Source organism: Hemitrygon akajei, chromosome 31 (assembly GCF_048418815.1).
Source record: "Hemitrygon akajei chromosome 31, sHemAka1.3, whole genome shotgun sequence".
Lineage (NCBI taxonomy): Eukaryota > Metazoa > Chordata > Chondrichthyes > Myliobatiformes > Dasyatidae > Hemitrygon > Hemitrygon akajei.
In genome coordinates, this window is record NC_133154.1 from 19,369,933 (window position 1) to 19,391,037 (window position 21,105).

The following is a 21,105-nucleotide window of genomic DNA, read 5'->3' on the forward strand; positions in this document are numbered from 1 at the left end:
CGACGTAAAGAACTGCCCCTGATAACATTGAAGAGAACATTTGCCTGGTGGGAATGGAGGCTGCTTTCATCAAATGAGTGACATAAATCTACGGTACATTTACAGGCAGCAGGAGGAAGGGTACACTGAAAGAAAATTTGCTCTTCTGTACAGTTGTGGAGCAGTGTAACGGACGAGTGACCAGCTGGATTTCCTCTGTAAAATTAAAAACCAAACTCTGGTCTTGGCGCACCGCATTGACTGGGCCCTCCCTCCCTCCCTATAATTTGCGGGCATTCAGGGCCCAGGCTGCAGGGAGCCCATACTCTAGCCTTAGGCTTCCTCCTCACTGGTAGCCATGGGGATAGCCCCGCACTGGGGAGCGGGCCCAAGGCCGGGGCTGCTGGGAAGTGAATGGAGAATCGTGATTGGGAGATGTCCAGCACAATTCTGGTGAACACTTAGAACTGCAGACACCAAATGAGACCCTTCAGCCCATCTCTCCTTTACTTGCACTTTGGTAGAGCCACCCTTCAGATTTGACACTCCCACCTCAGTTCTCACAGCCCTGTAATTACTTTTTGCGGCTTGATGTTGTGTTTACCTTCCCAGGCAAGACCTTTGAATCAGAACAACTAGCATGAGGGACAGGGGCAGAGGTAACCAGGAACAGAGGTAACCAGGGGGAGGTGTAACCAGGGGCAGGGATAACTAGGTCAGAGGTAACCGGGGTGGAGGTAATGAGGGGCAAAGGTTACCAGGAGCCTAGGTAAACAGAGGCAAGGGTAAACAGGAAGAGAGATTGCCAGGGTCAGAAGTTACCAAAGGCAGAGGTAACCAGCAGCAGAGATTACGAGGGTCAGAGGTAACCAGAGGTAGTGGTTACTAGTGACAGATGTAGCCTGAAACAAGGGTAACCATGAGGGGAGATAACAATGAACAGGGGTAATCAAGGGCAGAGGAAAGCCATTCTGCCCCAGACCCTGTTCAATCATTCAACAAGATCACGGCTAGTTATCCACTTCAACTCCAGCTCCCTATCCCATCCCTAATTCCCGGGATTCCCATCACATCCAATAATTTTGGTTTGGATGTGATCAACAACACCTGCCATCTATTACTCATCCTGCTTCTGACCTCGGTACCTCGGTGGCCTTGAGGAGGTGCCCGAGGCCAACAAGCACCAAAGGGGAATGGATGGACATGGGGGAGAGAATGGGATGCAGGTCCACCAGGAAGAGACTTGGGGGGGGGGGGTGGGGGGATCACTCTGATAGAAGCCAACAGTGGGCTGAATGGCCTGTGTCATGCCAATAAGGTGCTCCTAAAAGGTGAGAAAATGGGTGAAATTGGGTCCTGGGCCAACTAAGTGAAATCTCCAATAGCTCATAGGTAAAAAAAAACTGCAGATGCTGATAAAGACAGAGAATGCTGGAATCTCTCCGTGGCTAGGCAGCATCTGTAGCGAGAGAAACTGGGTTGAGGTTTCAGCCTGAAAAGAGTCATCAGAATGGACAGGTTCTGGTGAAAGGTCGTCAGGCTGGAAGGTTAGTTCTATCTGTCTGCAGATGCTGCCCGTCCCGCCGGATGTTTCCAACATTCGCTGTTTCCTTCGCGTAGTAACTGGTTCATCCCACTCTTTACCACAATCCCACACGGCGACATTCCCTGCTGTGGACTCTGCTCTCCTGTAGCAACGTGCTAGGGAGAAAGTTCTTTATCACTTTAAATGGAGAAAAAAGGAGTGCACCAGTTCAAAGAATTATATAAACATCCACACAGATTTAGGCTGTTCTGCCCATTGTGTGCATGCTAGCCAATGACAGGCTGGAGGTGAATCCTTCTGCCAAGCTCCTAGGCGGTTGAGTACTGATCCGAGAATTTCTCCAGGGTGATTGCTGGGATGGTGGGAAGGGACCCAGGAATAAGAGAGTTGCTTTGGCCAAAACTCCCTGCGGGTTGAGGAATAGGAGGCAATTTTAGGTGGAAGATTCGGAGGCTGGGAGGTAGGAGGGGATCTAGAAGCACGGGGAAAGCCTTAGAGGAAGAGGTTGCCACTTTAGGTGGAGAAGAGGAGGCATTTCTTTTCGGAGTCCAGAACCTCCGGAATTTTCTCTCCTGAGAGCTGTGGAGGCAGAGTCACTGAGTATATCCATGGCGGAGATGGGCAAATGTTGACTACAGGGGAACTGGGGGCTATGGGGACGAGGTGAGAAGGTGGAGCATCTGTAGTCAGGTCAGCCATAATCCTAATGAGTGACACAACAGGCTCAGGGCACCGAACGGCCAATTCTCGCTCCTCTTACTATAGGAGGATAAATAACGAAATGAGAGTGACAAGCTCAGAGCTGGAACTGAGAGGGTGACCAAACAGGCATTGATCCCAAATACTGTCAAGTCGAGACCCAATTGGCCAAAGGCCGGGAGCACTCTCAATTTACAGCTTCCTGCCATCAAACGCTCATCGGGGGAGCATTTAAACTACAGCGTGCGGTCCCATTTCAGCGTGGAGGGAGATCCAGATCTCAGCACTGGGCCTTTGTCTCAGCCGCCCTCCAGGGTTTTGGGCTTTCATGGAGAAAGGGGGCCGGGGTTACAGTCCTGTGGGGAAAGGGCTGCTTCTGGTGGGTAGGGGGTTGGTGTATGAGGACTTTCTCTAACAGAATTTCCCCAATGATAATTTTTGAAGGATTGAGAAGGGTTTCTCTTTAATTCCCCGTTCCACTCCTGCCCTCACTGCTGTGTCTTAGAGTGTCCCATCAAAGTCCAACGTCCAAACTCCACGTTGGATTAAACAATATCAGATAACCAGCCTTTCCAGTTTATATCAATCTGTAACCTCTGTTTCTGGCCCACTGAGTATTTCCAGCCTTCTCTGTTAGAATCTGCCGGGTTTCCACTGTCCCTGTCACAGCTGAAGGCTGGCGGGTGTGCCACACCCGGCCCTGAAGCTTTCTTGTGACAGGAAGGACGACATCCCTCAGAAACCAAAGCCAAATCGCGGACCATCCTCGATAACGAGGGCACTCATGCGCGAGGAGGACCTGGCCTGCAAGTCAGGGCCAGATTCTCCCATCAGGAAGAGCTCCAATCGGCCACACGGGCTCTACTGTTCTCTGCGTGCCTAGGGAAAGGGAGGGATTGGTCAATCCACCAGCCAATCAAATGACTGCTTTCTGATCTGGGCAGCAGTGAAAGTGGGATACTAATGTTGGCGAGAGTCCCACTGGTAGGTTTCAGGGTGTTGAAAATACATTAATCCCAGCCCCCCAATATTTTAAATAATCATATATATTACTGTACAAACAGTTTGACAGTTTCTACAATCTAGGTTCCACAAATCATTACTTATATCCCTGTTGATGAGGATTCAGGTTTTTAGTTCAATAAAAATATACATTACAGATTTGTCTTTTTTTTTTGCTCAACATTGTCAAAGGCCACCACAAAACAGTCCAGCTACCAACTCCCTCTGACAGGACGGTGGCTCCTGCCTCGCTGAGAGTGCTGCCCCCACGCTCGGGTTCGAAGCAGAGCACCGGCCTAGTCTCAGGCACCCTTGAGATGCCGTGGAATGTCTGGGTACTCCCGCCGGGTGGAGAATGGGTCCGCTCCTCCCTGTGCAACGGGACCCCTGGGTAGGTGGCGGAAGCTGTACGCGGAAGGGCTGCGAGGAGACGAGAGGTCCTCATGGGGGGGGGGTGCCAGTTGCAGGGAAGAGCTGTGCACTGGTGCTGGTGGGGGGGGGCAGTAGCTCTCAAAAAGTGAAGCAGCGGGTAGTGCTGTTGGCCTCGCAGCCCCAGTTGCCCAGTCTCAGTCCCCATCTCCTCTTCTGTCTATGTGGAGTTTGCATGTTCTCCCTGTGACTGTGTTGGCTTCCTCTGGGTGCCCCCCGCCATCTCTCAGACATGCCGGTCAGGGGGTTAATTAGCTGTTGTAAATCAGCCCCCATGGGTTAGTAAAGGTTAGAATCTGGGGTTGGGGGGAGTTGATGGGAATCTGGCCAGAATAGTGTGAATAGGTTTGAATGTCAGCACCAACCGGGCCACAGGGCCTGGTTACTCCGTGACACTTAAATGGTGCTCGACGTGTGCCCGAACGGGCATCACCAGGGAAGATGGTGGGGTGGTCATTTTTACCATCAAGGACAAGATGGCGCCAAGTGGTTTTGCGAGTTGTGGGGTTCCTCTGATTCCTGAGCTGATCGAGGTATGTGGGTAGCCCTCCCACACTCTTCCCCAGCTGCGGAGGCAAGCACCTTCTCCCTTTGTGCATTTCCTGAAATGGCGGGAGCCTTACTGAGTTGTGTCAAGTTGGGAAGGGAGTTCCCCTTGGACTCCTGAGGCATCTCCAAGGACTGAGCACTCCATACATGATGAGGGTGTCTGACCCCATGGGTCTCCCTACAACAGGGCAGGGGAAGAAAATGAAAACAGGGAAAAAAAGGAAACTGCAGATGCTGGAATTCTGAGATAAAAACAGAAACTGCTGGAAACACTCAGCAGGTCAGGCAGCATCTGTGGAGAGGGAAAACAGAGTTAACTTTTCAGGTCAAAGACCGCTTGTCATCACTGGGAGACAGGAAACAGGTTTATTAAAATTCTGAAGGAACTTTATGAGTTAGGCGGCATCTATGGAAGGAAACAAAATCTCGTCTTTTCACCAGTCCTGATGAAGGGTCTCAGTCCAAACTATGCTTTTGTTCATTTCCCTCGATAGATGCTGCCTGATGAGCTGATTTCCTCCAGTGTTTTGTATGTGTAACTTCAAAACTAATTAGCTTTCCTCTCCTGCCCAGTTGTGACGAAGAAGCTTCAACCTGAACCATTAATTCTGCTTCTCTCTCCACAGACGCTGCCCGGCCTGGTGAGTGTTTCCAGTGTTTCCCACTTCTCTTTGGGAAGGCGAGGCCCACCAGCTTCCTGCACGAGGGGATCGCAAGCAAGGATTAACGTTGACGCGGTGTGGAAGGAGCTTCGAGGAGGCAGTGGTTTCAGTGCAGGGGCTTGGGGTTAATCAGATGAAGCTGAGGACAAGAGGAACTCCTAGACAATGGAGGTGTGCAGATGCTGCAAGATGAGGAGTTTACAGTCAGCTGTAACCTGGCACAGAGAACATTCTGGAAATTCTGGATTTTAGGAATGGGGAATTCTGGAACCCAGCGAGCAGCCCTTAGGGAAGGGGCAGCCAAATAGGATCGAGGTAGGGAGGGATGTGAATCCTTGGAAAACTGTGAACGAGGAATTCCTGGCACTGAAGAATTCAGGTGAATAGTAGGAAGAGGACCACTGAGATGTTGGTGAGAGGTTTCTCTGCTCCCTTGCCGGGATCTGGTGGAGGAGGAGGGGTCTGAACGTTGTAGCAGGCGGTTACAAAGAATATACACAAACAGACCATTCAGACCATTGGCCTCCACTGGATTTTGCTCTCCCACCCCTCTCAGCAGGCCCATCCAGTGTTGCCTTACTTGGGGCTGCTCCCTGCGCCCTGATGCTACGGGCAGCCCTGGTGAGGCTGGGGTCTCCCGGCCCTCGCCGCTCGCTCGTTGACAGGATGAGAGTTTGAGGTGCACCCGAGCTGGGAAATGAGGAACAAAAGGGTAAGAGAACCCTGGTGACGGGCAGGGGTGGGAATTGCAGGCTGCAGTGGGGGATTTGGGCAGAAGGACACTGGCAGGCCAGAGGTAAACAAGTTAATCAGAGGCCCAGTGCCACATCTGGCCAACCATCAAATTCAAACCCCGCCCCCAGTGAGACATCTCCAGCTCATCACTGTAAATCCCCAGTGCGACCACTATAACTCCACTTGCATAATTGTAGCCCACCCGGTGCATCATTGGAACTGGCCAGTGCATCACTGTAACCCAGTGCAGCACTGCTCTGCCCTAGGGGAGGGCTGCACCTCTTTCCCCATGTGTCCTCACAGTTCCCGTCCCCTCCATTGCAGAGCCAGCTCCCTCCCTTGGACCCCCTCTCACCATCCTGTCCCAGAGCCCGGAGCCCGGAGCCCGGGCTTCTCCCGCCGTGTCAATCCGTCCATCCCCCGCCACCTACGCAACTCCCACCCACCACTGCTCTCCTCCATTTTGCTCTTTGTTGTGGCCTTTGGTACAACAGACTCGCTCCCTGGTGCCGCGTCAGCTACACAGTCACCTCGGTCTTGCTGTTGGTGGAGAGGTGCCGCTGGGGCTGCTTGTAATGCAGCGGGGGGCTGAAGATCTCGGGCAGGTGCTCGATGCTGTACTGCCTCTTGCTGGTGTAGGCCTGCCGCTGCCCCAGGGGCTGCCCCTGCTCCCAACCCCCGTAGCCCGAGCTGAACAGAGGGTGCGTGTTCGTTTTGCTGGCTTTGGTCTTCTGCCGGGGCGTGACGGCCAGGAAAGCGCACGGCTCGCCCGACTGCCTGTCCTTGACCGCGGGGAAGGCGGAGCCCGAGACGGGCAGATCCATCACGGGGTACCGCTTCGAGTAAAACTCGTCCGAGGCTGTCTCTGCTGGGAGAAAAGGCGGGATCAGAGGCGGCTAGTGTGTATAGACCTCACACGCAAAACTTGTTTCAGTACAGACTAGGTGGGCAAGCGTGCTCATTGTGATTAGTGTAATGCTATTACACCAGCAACTCAGTTCAATTCCTCCGCAGTCTATATGGATATCTTCTCACCATGACCGCATGGGTTTCCTCCTGGTGCTCTGGTTTCCTCCCACGTTCCAAAGATGTAACGTTAACGGAGTCACATGGGTACAACTGAGCGGCGTGGACTCAATGGGTAGGAAGTGCCCGTTACCGTGCCGAATCTCTAAATAAGTCAAAGCAGAAGGCTGGAGGAAGACAAATGGTCAGAGAGCATCTTTGGAGGGAAATGGGCAATCAGTGTCAGTGTTTCGAGCCGAGATCCTTCGACAGGGCTGGAAGGGAAGGGATCCAGAGGGAGGCGATGGGCAGGTCGTAAGGGCGGGGGCAGGAGAAGAGAAGGGGTAAGAGGGCCACCACAATGGGGAATGAAAGACAGAGGAGAAGGTGGCAGTGGAGAAACAAAGGGGGTTGGTTTTCAGACGTTAGGGAAATTGATAAGTCAGCCATGACTGAATGGCAGCTCAAACTCAAAGGGCTGACTAGCCTGATTCTGGTCCTATGTTTATGGTCTTATGGACCAAGTTCTGATTTCTGACGTACGCCACAAGTCAAAGGTGGTCACAAAAGAACCCCTCTACCATCACGTTCTGTCTCCCATTTCCAGGTAAGCTCAGATGCAGTTTGCCTTGGGTCCCATGAGGCAGACAGAGCAGTCTGGGATACATCCCCAACAGACCTGGCCTGTAGCCACCGTTCTATCCATCTAGTGTCTTCTCCTTTTTGACCTTTATCACCAGCTTTCCACGTGAGATGCCCAATGCCCCACAAAAGTCCCATGTAGAACTCAACAATATTGGCTGCATCAACATATCAGGTCTTGCCGAAGGGTTTCGCCTGAAACGTCGACTGTACTTTTTACTATAGATGCTACTTGCCCTGCTGAGTTCCTCCAGCATTTTGTGTGTGTTGCTTCAATATACCAAGTAATCACTTTGAAAAAGTCAAATCAATTTAGTTAGACAGGATCACCAAAAAGACCAAGCTGACCTTGCATGTTCTATCCCTTTCTAAGTGTCTGTCAGAATCTTTTCCAATAGTTTCCCTATCCTGATGTAATACTCAACGGCCTGCAGTTATCTGGATTATTCCTGCTACACCTCCAGAATAAAGCAACCATATTAGCTGTCATTCAGTCTTCTGGCTCCTCATCATCGAGTCAAAGTAGCATAGAGTAGGGAAACAGGCCCTTCGGCCCAAGTGCTAGCCAGTGCCTGATGAAGATTTTAAAATATCTCAGGTCCTCAGCTAGTCCTCCCTTTGCTACCAAGGATTCATCTGATGAAGCGCTGGAGATCTATCCACCTTTATATCTGCTAAGACATTGACTACCCTCTGTTTATGGATGATTAAGTGCTCTGAAATATCCATGTCTCACTCCCAGCAATCTCCAATGTCATTATACAGAGGAGAAAGATCCGCTGAAGACCCTGCCCACTTCCTATGCATCCCCCAACCTTTCCCTGCCTCTTAAAATCCTGATAAAGTGCCAACGCTTCTCGTTCACCTTACCTGCCAGTGATATTTTGTGGCCTTACTTTAGCCAACTAATTCTTCTCCTAAGCACCTCTCCGCACTCTCTCCTCTGCCCAGTTTGTATGCTCTACACCAGCCAAATATTTCCTTCTTTTTCTTACTCAAACACTTGTCCCTTGACATGCTGGTATTGCCTTCCACCCTGTCGGAGATGTTGGACTTGAGCTCTCACTATTTCACCCTCAAAACTGGAACACAGGAGGCTGGCATGGCGACCTTAGAGAGGTTTATTACATTTTGAGGTGCACGGAAAGTACTGATAGAATTTTTCTTCCGGGGCAGGGGAGTCAAGAGGGCATGGGCTTAAGGTGAGAGGGGAGAAACTTAAAGAGATCTGAGGGGTTAGTTATCTGGAGCAAACTGCCAGAGGCGGATACAATTGTTTTTAAAAGACATTTGGACAGATAATTGGATAGGAAAGAAATAGAAGGATATGGGCCAAATATGGGCATCTGGGGCTAGTATGGGTAGGCATCCACAAAAAGACTTCTACTTGTTGGCTGTAGACTGACCCACAAGTAGCTTTTCCCAGTACATAACTGCCAGGGTTAGGGTCAGGGTTAGAGATATGGAAACCAGTCTTCCCTACAACTTGCAGATGATCTTTATCACTTTGAAGCTTAATAATTATGGTCATAGTCTCCTAAATGGTCACCTACTGACATATAATTTACTTGCCCAGTCTGACTCCCCGAGATCAGTCCGGCACTGTCCCTTCCAGAGCAGGCACAAGAATACCCACCTCACCGAAACCTTTGACACGGAGGCAATCCCGACTAACACTAGGAAGCTGAAAGTCCTAGTTACCAGATCCCTGTTGCTATTACACCTTGGTGTGATTTCCCTGCATATCTACTCTATCTCCTACTGGCCTTTGGGAGGCCTCAAGCAAGGAGACTGTCCCCTTTCTACTAACCTGGACACATACAGCCTCATTTGAAGAGTTGTCCTCCTTCATTCTAGCAGTGCCACCTTCTCTTTTACTTCTCCCCACAACCAGACCCTCAGATTCTAGACCCTGCAGTATTGAGAAAGCTGGAGATTGCTGCGATACAATAATCCTGCGTGTTGAGTAGCACTCTAGGTCTTTTGCCTTGCGTCGCATTGAGATAGTTGCAATTCAGCCACTGCACGGGAGCAGAGAAAGTTGCAGAAGGTTGTAAACTCTGCCAGCTCCATCACAGCTTCCTCCCCAGCTTCAAGGACACCTTCAAAAGGAGATACCTCAAGAAAGGCGGCATCCATCATTAAGGACCTCCATCACCCAGGACACGCCCTGTTCTCATCAAGGAGAAGGTATTGGAGTCTGAAGACGTACACTCACCATTTCAGAAGCAGCTTCTTCCCCTCTGCCATCAGATTTCTGAATGGACAATGAACCCATGTACGCTACCTCACTAAGTTTTTTCTATTTTTTTTGCTCTCATTTTGCATTGGTTACTTAATTTAATTTTCAATATATCTTTCTTCTTCTAATTTATAAGTTTTATTATTATGCATTGCATCATAAGCCAGTGACGTTAAAGCTGGTTCTGATTCTGAACGTAGCCACCCTCTGCCGTGCTCAGCCCGCCCAGGGCTTTCCTGCCGAGTACATTGATCCAGATTTCCGGCAATATTTCACTGTGCCTCTTTCCTAGCTGTATGCCCGCTGTTCCCACTCTTCTGCCAAATTAGTTTAAAACTTCCCCAACTGCATGAGCAAACCTCCCAGCAAGAGTATTTGATCTGTTCCAGCTCACCTCGTCCCGTCCTGTTTGTACAAGCCCCACCTGCACCACAAATGGTCCCAGTGATCTAAAAAGTTAAATACCTCCCTCCTACAGCATTTCTTTAGCCAAGCATTTATCAGAATCTGAATCAGGCTCAATATCACTGCTGTGTGTTGTGAAATTCATAGTTTTGTGACAGCAGTACATTGTAATACATAATAATAAAAAATGTAAGTTACAGTATCACACACAAAATGCTGGTGGAACGCAGAAGGCCAGGCAGCATCTACAGGAAGAAGCCCTGCTGACATTTTGGGCCGAGACCCGTCGCCGTCCTCACGAAGGGTCTCAGCCCGAAACGTCAACAGTTCTTCTCCCTATAGATGCTGCCTGGCCTGCTGTGTTCCACCAGCATTTTGTGTGTGTTGCTTGAATGTCCAGCATCTGCAGATTTCCTCGTGTTTAAGTTACAGTATATATATCTTTTTAAAGTGCAATTAAATAAGTAGTTCACAAACAGAAATAAATAAGTAGTGAGGTAGCGTTTATGGGTTCAATGTCCACTCAGAAATCTGATGGCAGATGGGAAGAAGCTGTTGCTGAATCGTTGAATGTGTGTCTTCAGGCTTCTGTACCTCCTCCCTGATGGTAACAATAAAGAACAAGGTATGTTCTGGGTGATGGGGGTCCTTAATGTTGGATGCAGCCTTTCTGAGGCATTGCTCCTTGAAGATGTCCTGGACGTTGATGAGGCTAGGCCTATTATGAAGTTGACTGAGTTTACAACTTTCTGCTGCTTATTTTGATCCTGTGTAGTGCCCATCAACACCTGACAGTGATGCAGGCTGTTCAAGTGCTTTCCACAGTATATCTGTAGAAATTTGCGAGTATCTTTGGTGACGTAGCAAATCTCCTCCAACTTCTAATGGAATATACACATAGCTCACCTATCCACCTTCAAAGTTATAAGGTCAGAATAATCCAGATATTACAACCTTAGTGGCCCTGCTCTATAATCTATTATCCAACTCCTTAAGTTCACATTGCAAGACCTTGTCCATTTTTCTACCTGTGTTATTGGTACTGACATGTACCACACCATTGGCTGTTCCCCCTCTCCCTTCAGAATGCCCTGTAGCTGCTCCGAGACATTCCTGATCCTGGCATCAGGGAGACAACACACCATTCATTGTTACTGAAGCACCCATCTTCCTCTCTTACAGTCAGAGAAAACACCAGAATAAAAAGGTGGGGCATCTCTGGTCACTGAGGTGTTGGGTGTGGGACGTCAGTAATCACTGAGGTATCAGGGTAGGTTGTCTCTGGTCACTCACATGTCAGATTCCCATTCCCGTTCTGACATGTGGAGGAGAGTGGATCAAGGGTGGAGGAGCAACACCTCATATTCCGTCTGGGTAGCCTCCAACCTGAGAGGGGCCTCATCATGGCCTGAGAGGAGGTCATGGGCCGACATGTCAGAACGGGAATGGGAATCTGACATGTGAGTGACCAGAGACAACCTACCCTGATATCTCAGTGATACCTCAGTGAATGTCGATTTCTCCTTCCGGCAAAAATAATTCCCTCCCCCTTCCCTCTTCTTCTATTATCCACTCTGGCCTCTTACTCCTTCTCACCTGTGTATCACCTCCCCTGGTGCCTCTCCTCCTTCCATTTCTCCTATGGCCCACTCTCCTCTCCTATCAGATTCCTTCCTCTCCAGCCCTTTACATTTCCCACCATCTTGGCTTCACCTATCACCTTCTAGCTATCCTCCTTCCCCTTCTCACAGCTTTTTGTTCTGCCGTCTTCCCTCTTCCTTTCCCCTCCCGATGAAGGGTCTCAGCCCAAAAAGTCGACTGTTTATTTCTTTCCCTAGGTGCTGCCTGACCTGCTGAATTCCTCCAACATTGTGAGTGTGTGTTACTTTGGATCTCTTCAGTCTGTGATTGAAATCAAATTTCTGATTTACCAGGCCCAACACTCTGATTGCTTGGTCTTTTCAGGATTCTACATCAGTTGCCTAGCAACCGAATCAGCCCATTTCCAAAGCCTACCTTGACCAAACCATTAGTGAGCTCCCTGCTGAGCTGGTGGCCGAGCCAGGGGTGTGGTAGGCCAGAAGTTTAAGGGCTAAGAGTAGATGGCAATTGTGCAGGGCTGTGCAATGACCCAGCTCAGAAAATCATGGTGGACCACCAGTTTGGTGGGAGATAAGCAACAGGAGATCAGAGTGAGTGCAGGAAGTAGCCTGTAGGGGGCGACACAAAGCACAGCTGGTAGACCAGTTATTCTGTACTGAATATTTCAATAATATTTGAGCAATCTTGTAAATATGTTTTTGATTAAGCACTCTTGTTCATTTAAATAATTAATTACAAGTTATACGTAAAAATACATTGATTGCATACATCATCACACTACCACGTGATATATTCCGTAGGGAAAGACAGATTGCGTGAGAAGGGTGATCCATCTGTGGATAACAAAGGAAGTTACGGATGTGAAAGAAATGACAGAGCTCGTCGCAAAGATCAGCAGCTGGCCTGAAGACTGGGAACATTCTAGAAACCAAAATAGAGGGGAAGAAATACATTGTGTGATTAAGCTAGCAAGCCTTGCTTAAAGTAAAGACGAAGTTACACCCACATTTTCTGACTCCCATTTCTTTCTTTGAATTAGTTTAATGTTTAGAAGTTACAAAACATAACATTAGCGCCAGTGACCTGTTGTAATTCCAATTCTTAGGACTATCTTTACTCACTTATTGAGATAAAGCACCGAATAGGCCCTTCGCGCCGCCTGATTTAATCTGAGCCTAATCACGAGGCAATTTGCAATTAACCTACCAACCAGTAGGTCTTTGGACCGTGGGAGGAAACCAGAGCACTCAGAGGAAACCCTTACAGTCACAGTTACAGACTCCTTACAGGCAGAGGCGGGAATTGAATCCGGGTTGCCTGTACTGTAACGCATTGTGCTAACCGCTACGCTACCATATCTGCATGGATTGTACACGTCTCCCCGGCCACAGGGCGTGTCCCCTGCGTGCTCCTCCCACACCCGAGACTTGTGCGAGTTAGTAGGTTAATTTGACGGTTTTATGGGATGTGAAATCAGCCCCAGCACACAATAGGATGGGAGATCAATCAAAATGTAAAGGCAGCTCGATAAAGGTGCTGTGACAATTACGGGGCTCTTGCAAGCTTCATAAAGATCAGGCTAGTCAAAAGCAGCTAAGAATACTTACGAGGTCATAATCTGTACTCGGGGCAGTTTCTTAGAGCGATACCTTACGGATCCAACAGCAACAGGCTGTTTTAAATCTCGGCATGCATAATAAATCAGATTAATGAACAGTGAAATAAACTCCCAAGTATGAGCGATTGTAACACGATGGAATTTCTTATTCTGTTTGAGAATCAAAGTCTCGGTTTGAAACTGGTGTCTCAAACTTACATGAGGCTAGTGACTACGGCAGAAGCTGGACCGAGAAGCTCATTAATTGGTAAGTTGGCAACTTAATGATATAGCTTATAATTTTCTACAAAATATGTATTCCGTAGAGAAAGAGAGAGTGCGTGAGAAGGGTGATCCATCTGCGGATAAAAGGAAGTTACGGATGTGAAAGAAATGACAGAGCTCGTTGCAAAGATCAGCAGCTGGCTTGAAGATTGGGAACATTCTAGAAACCAAAATAGAGGGGGGAAAATACATTGTGTGATTAAGCTAGTAAGTAATATCGAACCGGCAAGCGCTGATTTACTCGAGCCACTCTGCCCAGCAACACCCACTTTTAAACCTGGCCTAATCACGGGACAATTTACAATGACCAATCAACCTACCAAATGGTAGGTCTTTAGACTGTAGGAGGAAACCCACGCGGTCACAGGGAGAACCTACAAACTCCTTACAGGCAGCGGTGGGAATTGAACCCGGACCGCTGGTACTGTAAAGCATTGTGCTAACCACTATGCTACTATGCTGCCCCAAATGTTAAAAAGGAAGGGAGGTTAACTTCAATGAGGCTGGTGAATTAATAATGAGGGTTGATGAAATGGGGGAAGCTTTCTCATCACACTAAAAGCATCCTATTAAAAATCCAGCAGTGAAAAGGGGGAGAAACTGAAACCAATCATAGTCACCATGGGAATGCGATGAGACAAACTCATAGGAGCCTGGAGCTCAGCGTTTCCCACCTGAAATGGGTGGCCTGTGGTGACCCAAAATTCCCACTTTCTGGTCAGTTTCCTGGGTGATGAAGAGTATGGAAAAGAGGAAGCTGTGGGATTTGGACTGAGGACTCAGAACTTCAGCTCCCCCCCCCCCCCCCCCCCCCCCCCCCGCCCCCGGTGACAGATGCAAGAGCACATGCTCTGGAGATCCCCCTCCTCCCCGCCAGCCCAGCTCCCCATGCCGTGGAGCGGACGGAGATTCTCAGACTGAGATCGATCGTAGCGTCTCAGCTATGATGTGCTCAGGAAACCCGGCTTCTGTGCTGCCTGTGTGAAGTTTGCACGTTCTCCCTGTGACCGCGATGTTTCCCCCTCATCCCAGGGGCTCCGGTCTATGGTAGGGTCAGCCCGAAACATTGACTGTTTACCCCCCTCCATAGATGCTGCCCGGCCAGCGTTTTCGCGTGGCGGTGCTGAGGAACTCCCAACGTCTCTCTCACGCCTGTGACATGCTACTCACCCACTGCCTTCAGCGTCGCGTACTTGTTGTAGTCGGCGGAGTGCAGGGGGGCGCTGGCCACCCGCTGGAGCACGTTGCCGTGCGGGTGCGGTAGTCCCATCTGGGAGAGCGCCGGCGAGGTTAAGGCGTTGTTCAGGTGGGGAGGGTCTGCGGAGCAAGCACACGGCATGGTCGGTGAAGCAGGGGCTGCCACTGCTCTCCAGTACCTCGAGCACTCAGCTAGTGGACGTGAGTCGCCGCGGAGGGCGTCCGTTCCTCCGGCGAGTCCCCGCTGACTCCCGCTTGGGCGGCCCCAGCAGGCGGTACTGAGGCCAGGCGGGGCTAGGGACCGAGCACCTGAGCAGGTGCAGCAAGTTGGATCGCCTCCTCCAACACTTCTCCCACTTCGGCAAATCCTCCTGAATCCTGCCTCTCCGATTGCCCCTGCTGGTTGTTTCAGTCTGTACCACCCCCCCCCCCCCCCCCCCCCCCCCCCCCCCCCCCGTGAACGCTCAGTGTCACCTTTCCCTACCTCACATCCCTCCTGTTGCCATGGGTCTGCACTCTCAGTTTGTGTCTCCCTGGTTCTCAAATAACTGAGTGACCACATGAGCTTCTGTTGACCTCCTCTGTCCAAGCAAGCCAGTGCTCACTCTCCTCTCTCGTTTCTTCTCTGGACCTTCTCTGCTCCAGTCTCCAGTCTAAACCTTCATCCCCGGAACCACTTCCTTCAACCCCACCCCCTGCCCTTCACATCAACCCCAGCACGTGGTGAACCAGAAAATCTAGCATCACAGGTAGGTGGGGTTGCAGGGAAAGCTTTTGGCCTTCATAAATCAAATTATTGAGTACAGGAGTTGGGATGTTATGTTGAATTTGTATAAGACATTAGTGAGGTCTAACTTGGAGTATTGTGTCCAGTTTTGGTCACCTACCTACAGGAAAGATGTCAATAAGGTTGAAAGAGTGCGGAGAAAATTGACAAGGATGTTGCCAGGACTTGAGGACCTGAGTTATAAGGAAAGGTTGAATAGGTTTGGACTTTATTTCTTAGAATGTAGAAGATTGAGAGGAGATTTGATAGAGGGGTATGGGTAAGGTAAATCCAAGCAGGCCTTTTCCACTGAGGTTGAGTGAGAGTGCAAGCAGAGGTTGTGGGTTAAAGGTGAAATGTTTAACGGGAACATCATGAAAACTTCTTCACTCAGAGGGTGGTGAGAGTGTGGAATGAGCTGCCAGCACAAGTGGTGCATGCGAGCTCGATTTCAGTGTTTAAGAGAAGATTTGGATAGGTGCGTGGATGGTAGGGCTGTGGTCCCAGTGCGGGGCGATGGGAGTAAGCGATTTTCGTAGGTTTGGCATAGACTGGATGGGATGAAGAGCCTGTTTCTGTCCTGTACTTTTCTAAGACTCTAACAAAGGAGTCCAAAATAGTGATGATCAAGTTTGCACACACACACACACACATGTACGTGCACACACACGTATGCACACATCTACACACGCGTGTGTATGCACACATCTACGCACATGCAGACACGCGCACAAGCTCTCTGAGACACATGCACTCTCACACACAATGGTCTCTCTCACAGACTCACACACATATACAACTAGACACTTCCTCACACTGACATGCGAAACATTGCCTCAAGTACACACAATACTTTCTCTCGTACACACTCTCTCCCATGTGCGTGCACACTCACACATACGCGTACAAAGCATCAGGACTGTGCCGGTGCACAGAGCTGGTCTGAGAAAGATTTTGGCCAGTACATGAAACAAACGGGGTGAGGGAGCGAACGCAGGCACAGAAATGTACCCATGAGGAATGGGAGCAGGCCACTCGGTCCCTCAAGCCTGTTCGCCATTTGAGGAGTGCGTGGCTGATCTGATGTAAGCTCGGTGACCTGTTGTACCCTCCCCTCCCCTCTCCACCACTCATCCAGCAGGTGTCTACCTCTGCCTTGGAAATATTCCAACTCTCCGCTCACACTCTGGCCTTTGAGGATGAATCCTAGAGGCTTCCTAAGAGAAAACAGCTCCTCTCAAACAGGTGATCATTTCTGTTTTGCAAAGAAAAACAAACTATTGGAGGAACTCGACGGGTCAGGCAGTGCCTGTGGAGGAAAGCGGACAGAGGGCATTTTGGCTGGAGACCTTTGACCTTGACCTGTGGCAGTCCTCCAAGTTTGACTTCTGCCTCAGATGCCAGCATCTGTATTTTCCTGTGTCTCCATTACACAAGCCGTTTTGTTAAAAACACTGATCTCGTTTACGGGATGACTGTTTGCATCACTGTCTGATACGATGCACAGGATCGCCAGAGAGCCGTAGACTCAGCCGGCTTCATCACAGACACAACCCTCCCCATCACTGAGGAAATCACCAAGATGCAATGCCACCTATCATTCCGAACCCTCAGCACCTGGGACATGCCCTCTTGTAATCACTAACATCAGGGAGGTACAGGAGCTGAAAGCACACACGGCTTCTTGCCCCTCCACCATCAGATTTCTGAACAGACCACAAACACTTACCTGGCTATTTTTTAGGGGAGACCCCTCTCACTCTCCTAAACTCCAGTGATACAAGCCTAACCTGTCCAAAATTTCCTTGTGAGGGAGCTCGCCCATTCCACAAACTAGTCTAATAAAATTTCTCTGAACTGCTGATATCTTTCCTTAACAACGATGTCTGGAAGCATGGCAGCTTGGTATGAAAACTGCTCTGAACATGACCGCAAAAGACTACCGAGAGTTTTGGACGCAGCTCAACATGTCGTAGGAACCAGCCTCCCCTCTGTGGACTCTGTCTACACTTGTTGCTGTCAGGTAGCATGATCAGAGAGCCCCAGCGACCCCAGATATTCTCTTTTCTACCCTTTCCCTTCCGGCAGAAGATACTAAAGCCTGATAGCGTGTACCCCCAAGCTCACGAGCAGCTTCTATCCCTCTGGCATCAGACTCTTCTTGAACAGGCAATAAGACTCGTAGTCTAGCTCTTTATAATCTTGCACTTTATCGTTTAACTTTTCAGTAATTTTCAACACTTTATCTTGCATTGTTATTAGTAACTGCATGTTGGCTCAATGCACCTGCTTGGTACGTGTGACAATAACGAACAAATACCAGTACCGATCGAGGAAGACCAGTCCTGTGCCTTGTCATCAGAAATGACCTCAACTACTGTATGTGAGGAGCAACCTGATGGCATGAATATCGATTTCTCCTTTCAATTAAAAACTCCTCCTCCCCCCCCCTTTCTATTCTGCACTTTGGCCTCTAACCTCTTCTCACCTGCCCATCACCTCCCCTGGGTCCCCTCCTCCTTCCCTTTCTCAGATAGTTCCCTCTCCTCTCCAGCCCTTTACCTTTCCTGCCATCTATTCGCTATCCTCCTCCTTCTTCTTCCTCACCCCTCCCTTTTTTATTCTGGTGTCTTCTCTCTTCAGGGCCTCGGAATAGAGGGGCGTCCGTTTAGAACGGGGGTGAGGAGGAACTTCTTTAGCCAGAGAAATTCGTTGCCACAGGCGGCTGCAGAGGCCAAGTAATTGGGCATATTTAAGGCAGAGGTTGATAGATTCTAGGTTAGTCAGGGCATGCCGGGATACGGGGAGAAGACAGGAGTCTGAGGCTGAGAGGGAAAACAGATCAGCCATGATGAAATGGCAGAGCAAACCCAAATGGCCTAATTCTACTCCTGTATCTTATAATCTTACGCTCTTCCTTTCCAGTTCTGAAGAATAAAGAAAGTGGACCATTTATTCATTTCCATAGATGCTGCCTGATCTGCTGAGTTCCTCCAGCATTGTGTGTGTGTGTTACCTCCCAACTGATCAATTCTTTCCCCAACAAATTCCTCTGTTACTATAATTTTTATGCCTTGCTTTGTACGGCTACTGCAAGACAACAAATTTCACGAGCTGCTTCAGTGACAGTAAACTTGATTCTGCTTCTGCGGCGATGGTGAGTGAAGAAAGAGATGGGGAGGGGTTTAGGAGGAGTGGTGGGGGGGGGGGGGGGGGAGCACCGACAGCTGTAAGTTCCTTTGCAGAGTCCGGTGCAGTCTTAGCAACAAGCCATCGGCGAGCAGTGAGCCGCACTCTGCAGATGTGAGGGGGTTAAAGTTCCTGCGCTTCAGTTATTTATAGAGCGCGTCAAGGGTAGGATTCAGGAAGAGGGCTTCAGGCAGATCTGTACGAGCAGCAGCGAAGGCGGCACATCTACAGCCGAGCCCTTATCCAATGTGTCAGCTCAGATGTAATTATGGAGCCAACATTTTCACAGGGAAGCTAATCAATTAAGCTTCACAGGGCAGGGGTGGTAATTAGGCTGTTTCCCTGTACCTCCCATTAAACTGACAGGCCTGGGTGATTGTGCTACTGACGAGTGTGACAAAGCCCTCGGGCCGTACCTCGTTTAGTCACCCACTCTGCAGGCTGCTTCCGAGAAGCGGGCTCTTCGCCTGCTCCAGTCAGGTTCAGCTGCCTTCCATTCCCCTCGTCCTCCCTTCCAGACTGTCGGGGGGGTATTGTCCCTAACGGGTTCCCAAGGCTAACCCACCAGTCAGGGCGAGCTGGGCACAGAGGACCGCAACGCCATGTCATAGGAGTAGAACTAGGCCATTCGGCCCATTGAATCTGTTCTGCCATTACGTCATGGCTGATCTATTTTCCCTCTCGACCCCATTCTCTGCCTTCTCCCCGTAACCTTTGACACCCTGACTAATCAAGGACCTATCGACCTCCGCTTTAAACATTCCCAATGAGTTGGCCTCCACAGCTGTCCGTGGCAATCAATTCCTCAGATACACCACCCTCTAGCTAAAGAAACTCCCCCTGATCTCCGTTCTAAAGAGACTCCTTCTATTCTGAGGCTGTGCCCTCTGGTCCTAGACACCCAAATATTGGAAACATCCTCTCCACATCCACTCTTACCAGGCCTTTTAATATTTGATGAGTTTCAATGAGATTCTCCACCCCCTCCCCCATTCTCCTAAACGTCAATGAGTACAGGCCCAGAACCATCAAATGTGCCTCATAAATTAACCCTTTCCTTCCTGGGATCATTCTCATTATCTTCTTCTGGACTCTCCCTAAACTTTAGAGGACGAATGTTGAAGCTGCTCGGTCCTCTGAAAGTAAACCGTTCATCTCAGAAACCCACTTGACTCACTGCAATGGACCTTCACCCCTCCTTAAATGAGGATGCACGTACTGTCGATGTGACTCTATCTCCGCTCTGAAGTTGGGGACTTCTCACTCCGCAAGGGCCCCTGGATCCCAGCTGGACCTGCAGCCTCTCAGATTCAATCTTGACCTCTGGTGCTGTCTGCGCGGAGTCTCCCCCCCCCGTGCTCCAATTTCCCTCCAGAATAGATATGTGAGTTATCGGGTTAATCACCCCCAAAGTTCAGTGGCAGGAGAATCAGATGGATCCTTCATGGATGAGTGAGGTTCTCAAAGAGCTTCGTGAGCATGGGATGGACGGGGCGGGGGGGACTGGTTTACTCCGGGAGCCCAGACCCCATCTGCCAGTTGTCTTGCTGATGTTGAGTATGCGTCACTTGAGGGTACGCCAGACTCACCCTCCCTCAGCCCCTCGCTTTGCCTCTACTGACGATCACCTCCCTGCCTGCACGGAGCTGTGGCCCAGCAAGCAGCCTCCAGGCCTGAGCTCAGCTCGAGTCTCCACGGGTGAACGGGGTGCTGCTCATTGCTGGAGCGCTGTTAAACCAAGCCCCCCCCCGCCCCCTCAGAAACCCGGGTCGCTGCCCTGAGCTCCAGGACAGTCACCGACTCCCCCTCCGCCCTCTGCGTCCTGGCTGGTAAACCCTAAAAACAAGTGCATCTGACCGTCATCACGCAGGGCGGAGGCGGCGGTAGGCCGGAAGAGGAAGGTTGCGAGATCAGGCAAACACTAGGAGAGTATCATCTGCGTTCATGCTGGGACCTCGTAATGCTTCAGGCGCATTGGTCCTGAGCGGTGGGAAAGGGCTGTGGAGAAAGAACAGGGGAGGGACACCAATTGGAATGCAACCTCGAGGGACTAGTACAGGCGCGCGGGCTGAATGGCTGCTGTCTGCCCAATGTGTACGCTGCCTTGTTTGGCAGCTCGTTGGTGACAGGCCCTATTGTAGTGTTTCGTGAAGAGAACCCTGAATGACTTGCACTGTGCCCCTGAACCCAGTGCAGGTCCCTGATCTGTTCCAGGTCAGGAAGATCAGAGGGATCAGTCCACCAGGTCCCACCTCCCTCTTCCGCCACTCAGGACCCATGTGCCTGAAGTGTTACGAGGTCCCAACATAAAAATAGTGGATTACATTCTCGTTTTGCCTCTGTGATCGTTGCGTTTGTCCCTCCCGTGTCTGGCCGATCCTTCAATCGTCCTCCTCCGGTCTACCACCACTTCCCCCAGCACAAGGCACCGGTGTGTCACTGGCTGCGGTTTTCGCACAAGGGTCACCCGACACTTGCAGGGAATAACTGAACAGGCTACTCTATCTGCATGGCAATTGGCCACATTGACTAAACAGAGAAGCCTGCAGACGATGGACTTACTGCAGGACGTTG

General features: G+C 50.1%; 1 protein-coding gene across 3 annotated transcripts in view; it reads right to left on the reverse strand.

The window, feature by feature from the left end:
* Positions 1-1,399: 1,399 nt before the first annotated feature.
* LOC140719398 (protein shisa-9-like) overlaps positions 1,400-21,105 on the reverse strand; it is a 152,369-nt gene continuing 132,663 nt past the window's right edge. For 2 of the 3 annotated variants that reach the window (XM_073034023.1, XM_073034024.1), the window contains exons 4-5: positions 14,550-14,696; positions 1,400-6,469 (exon numbers count right to left, since the gene is read on the reverse strand). In XM_073034023.1, the coding sequence (XP_072890124.1) occupies positions 6,120-6,469; positions 14,550-14,696 (497 nt within the window). In that variant the 3' untranslated portion in view covers positions 1,400-6,119. The remainder of the gene's footprint in view (positions 6,470-14,549; positions 14,697-21,105) is intronic. The other variant, XM_073034025.1, reaches the window with a different exon arrangement.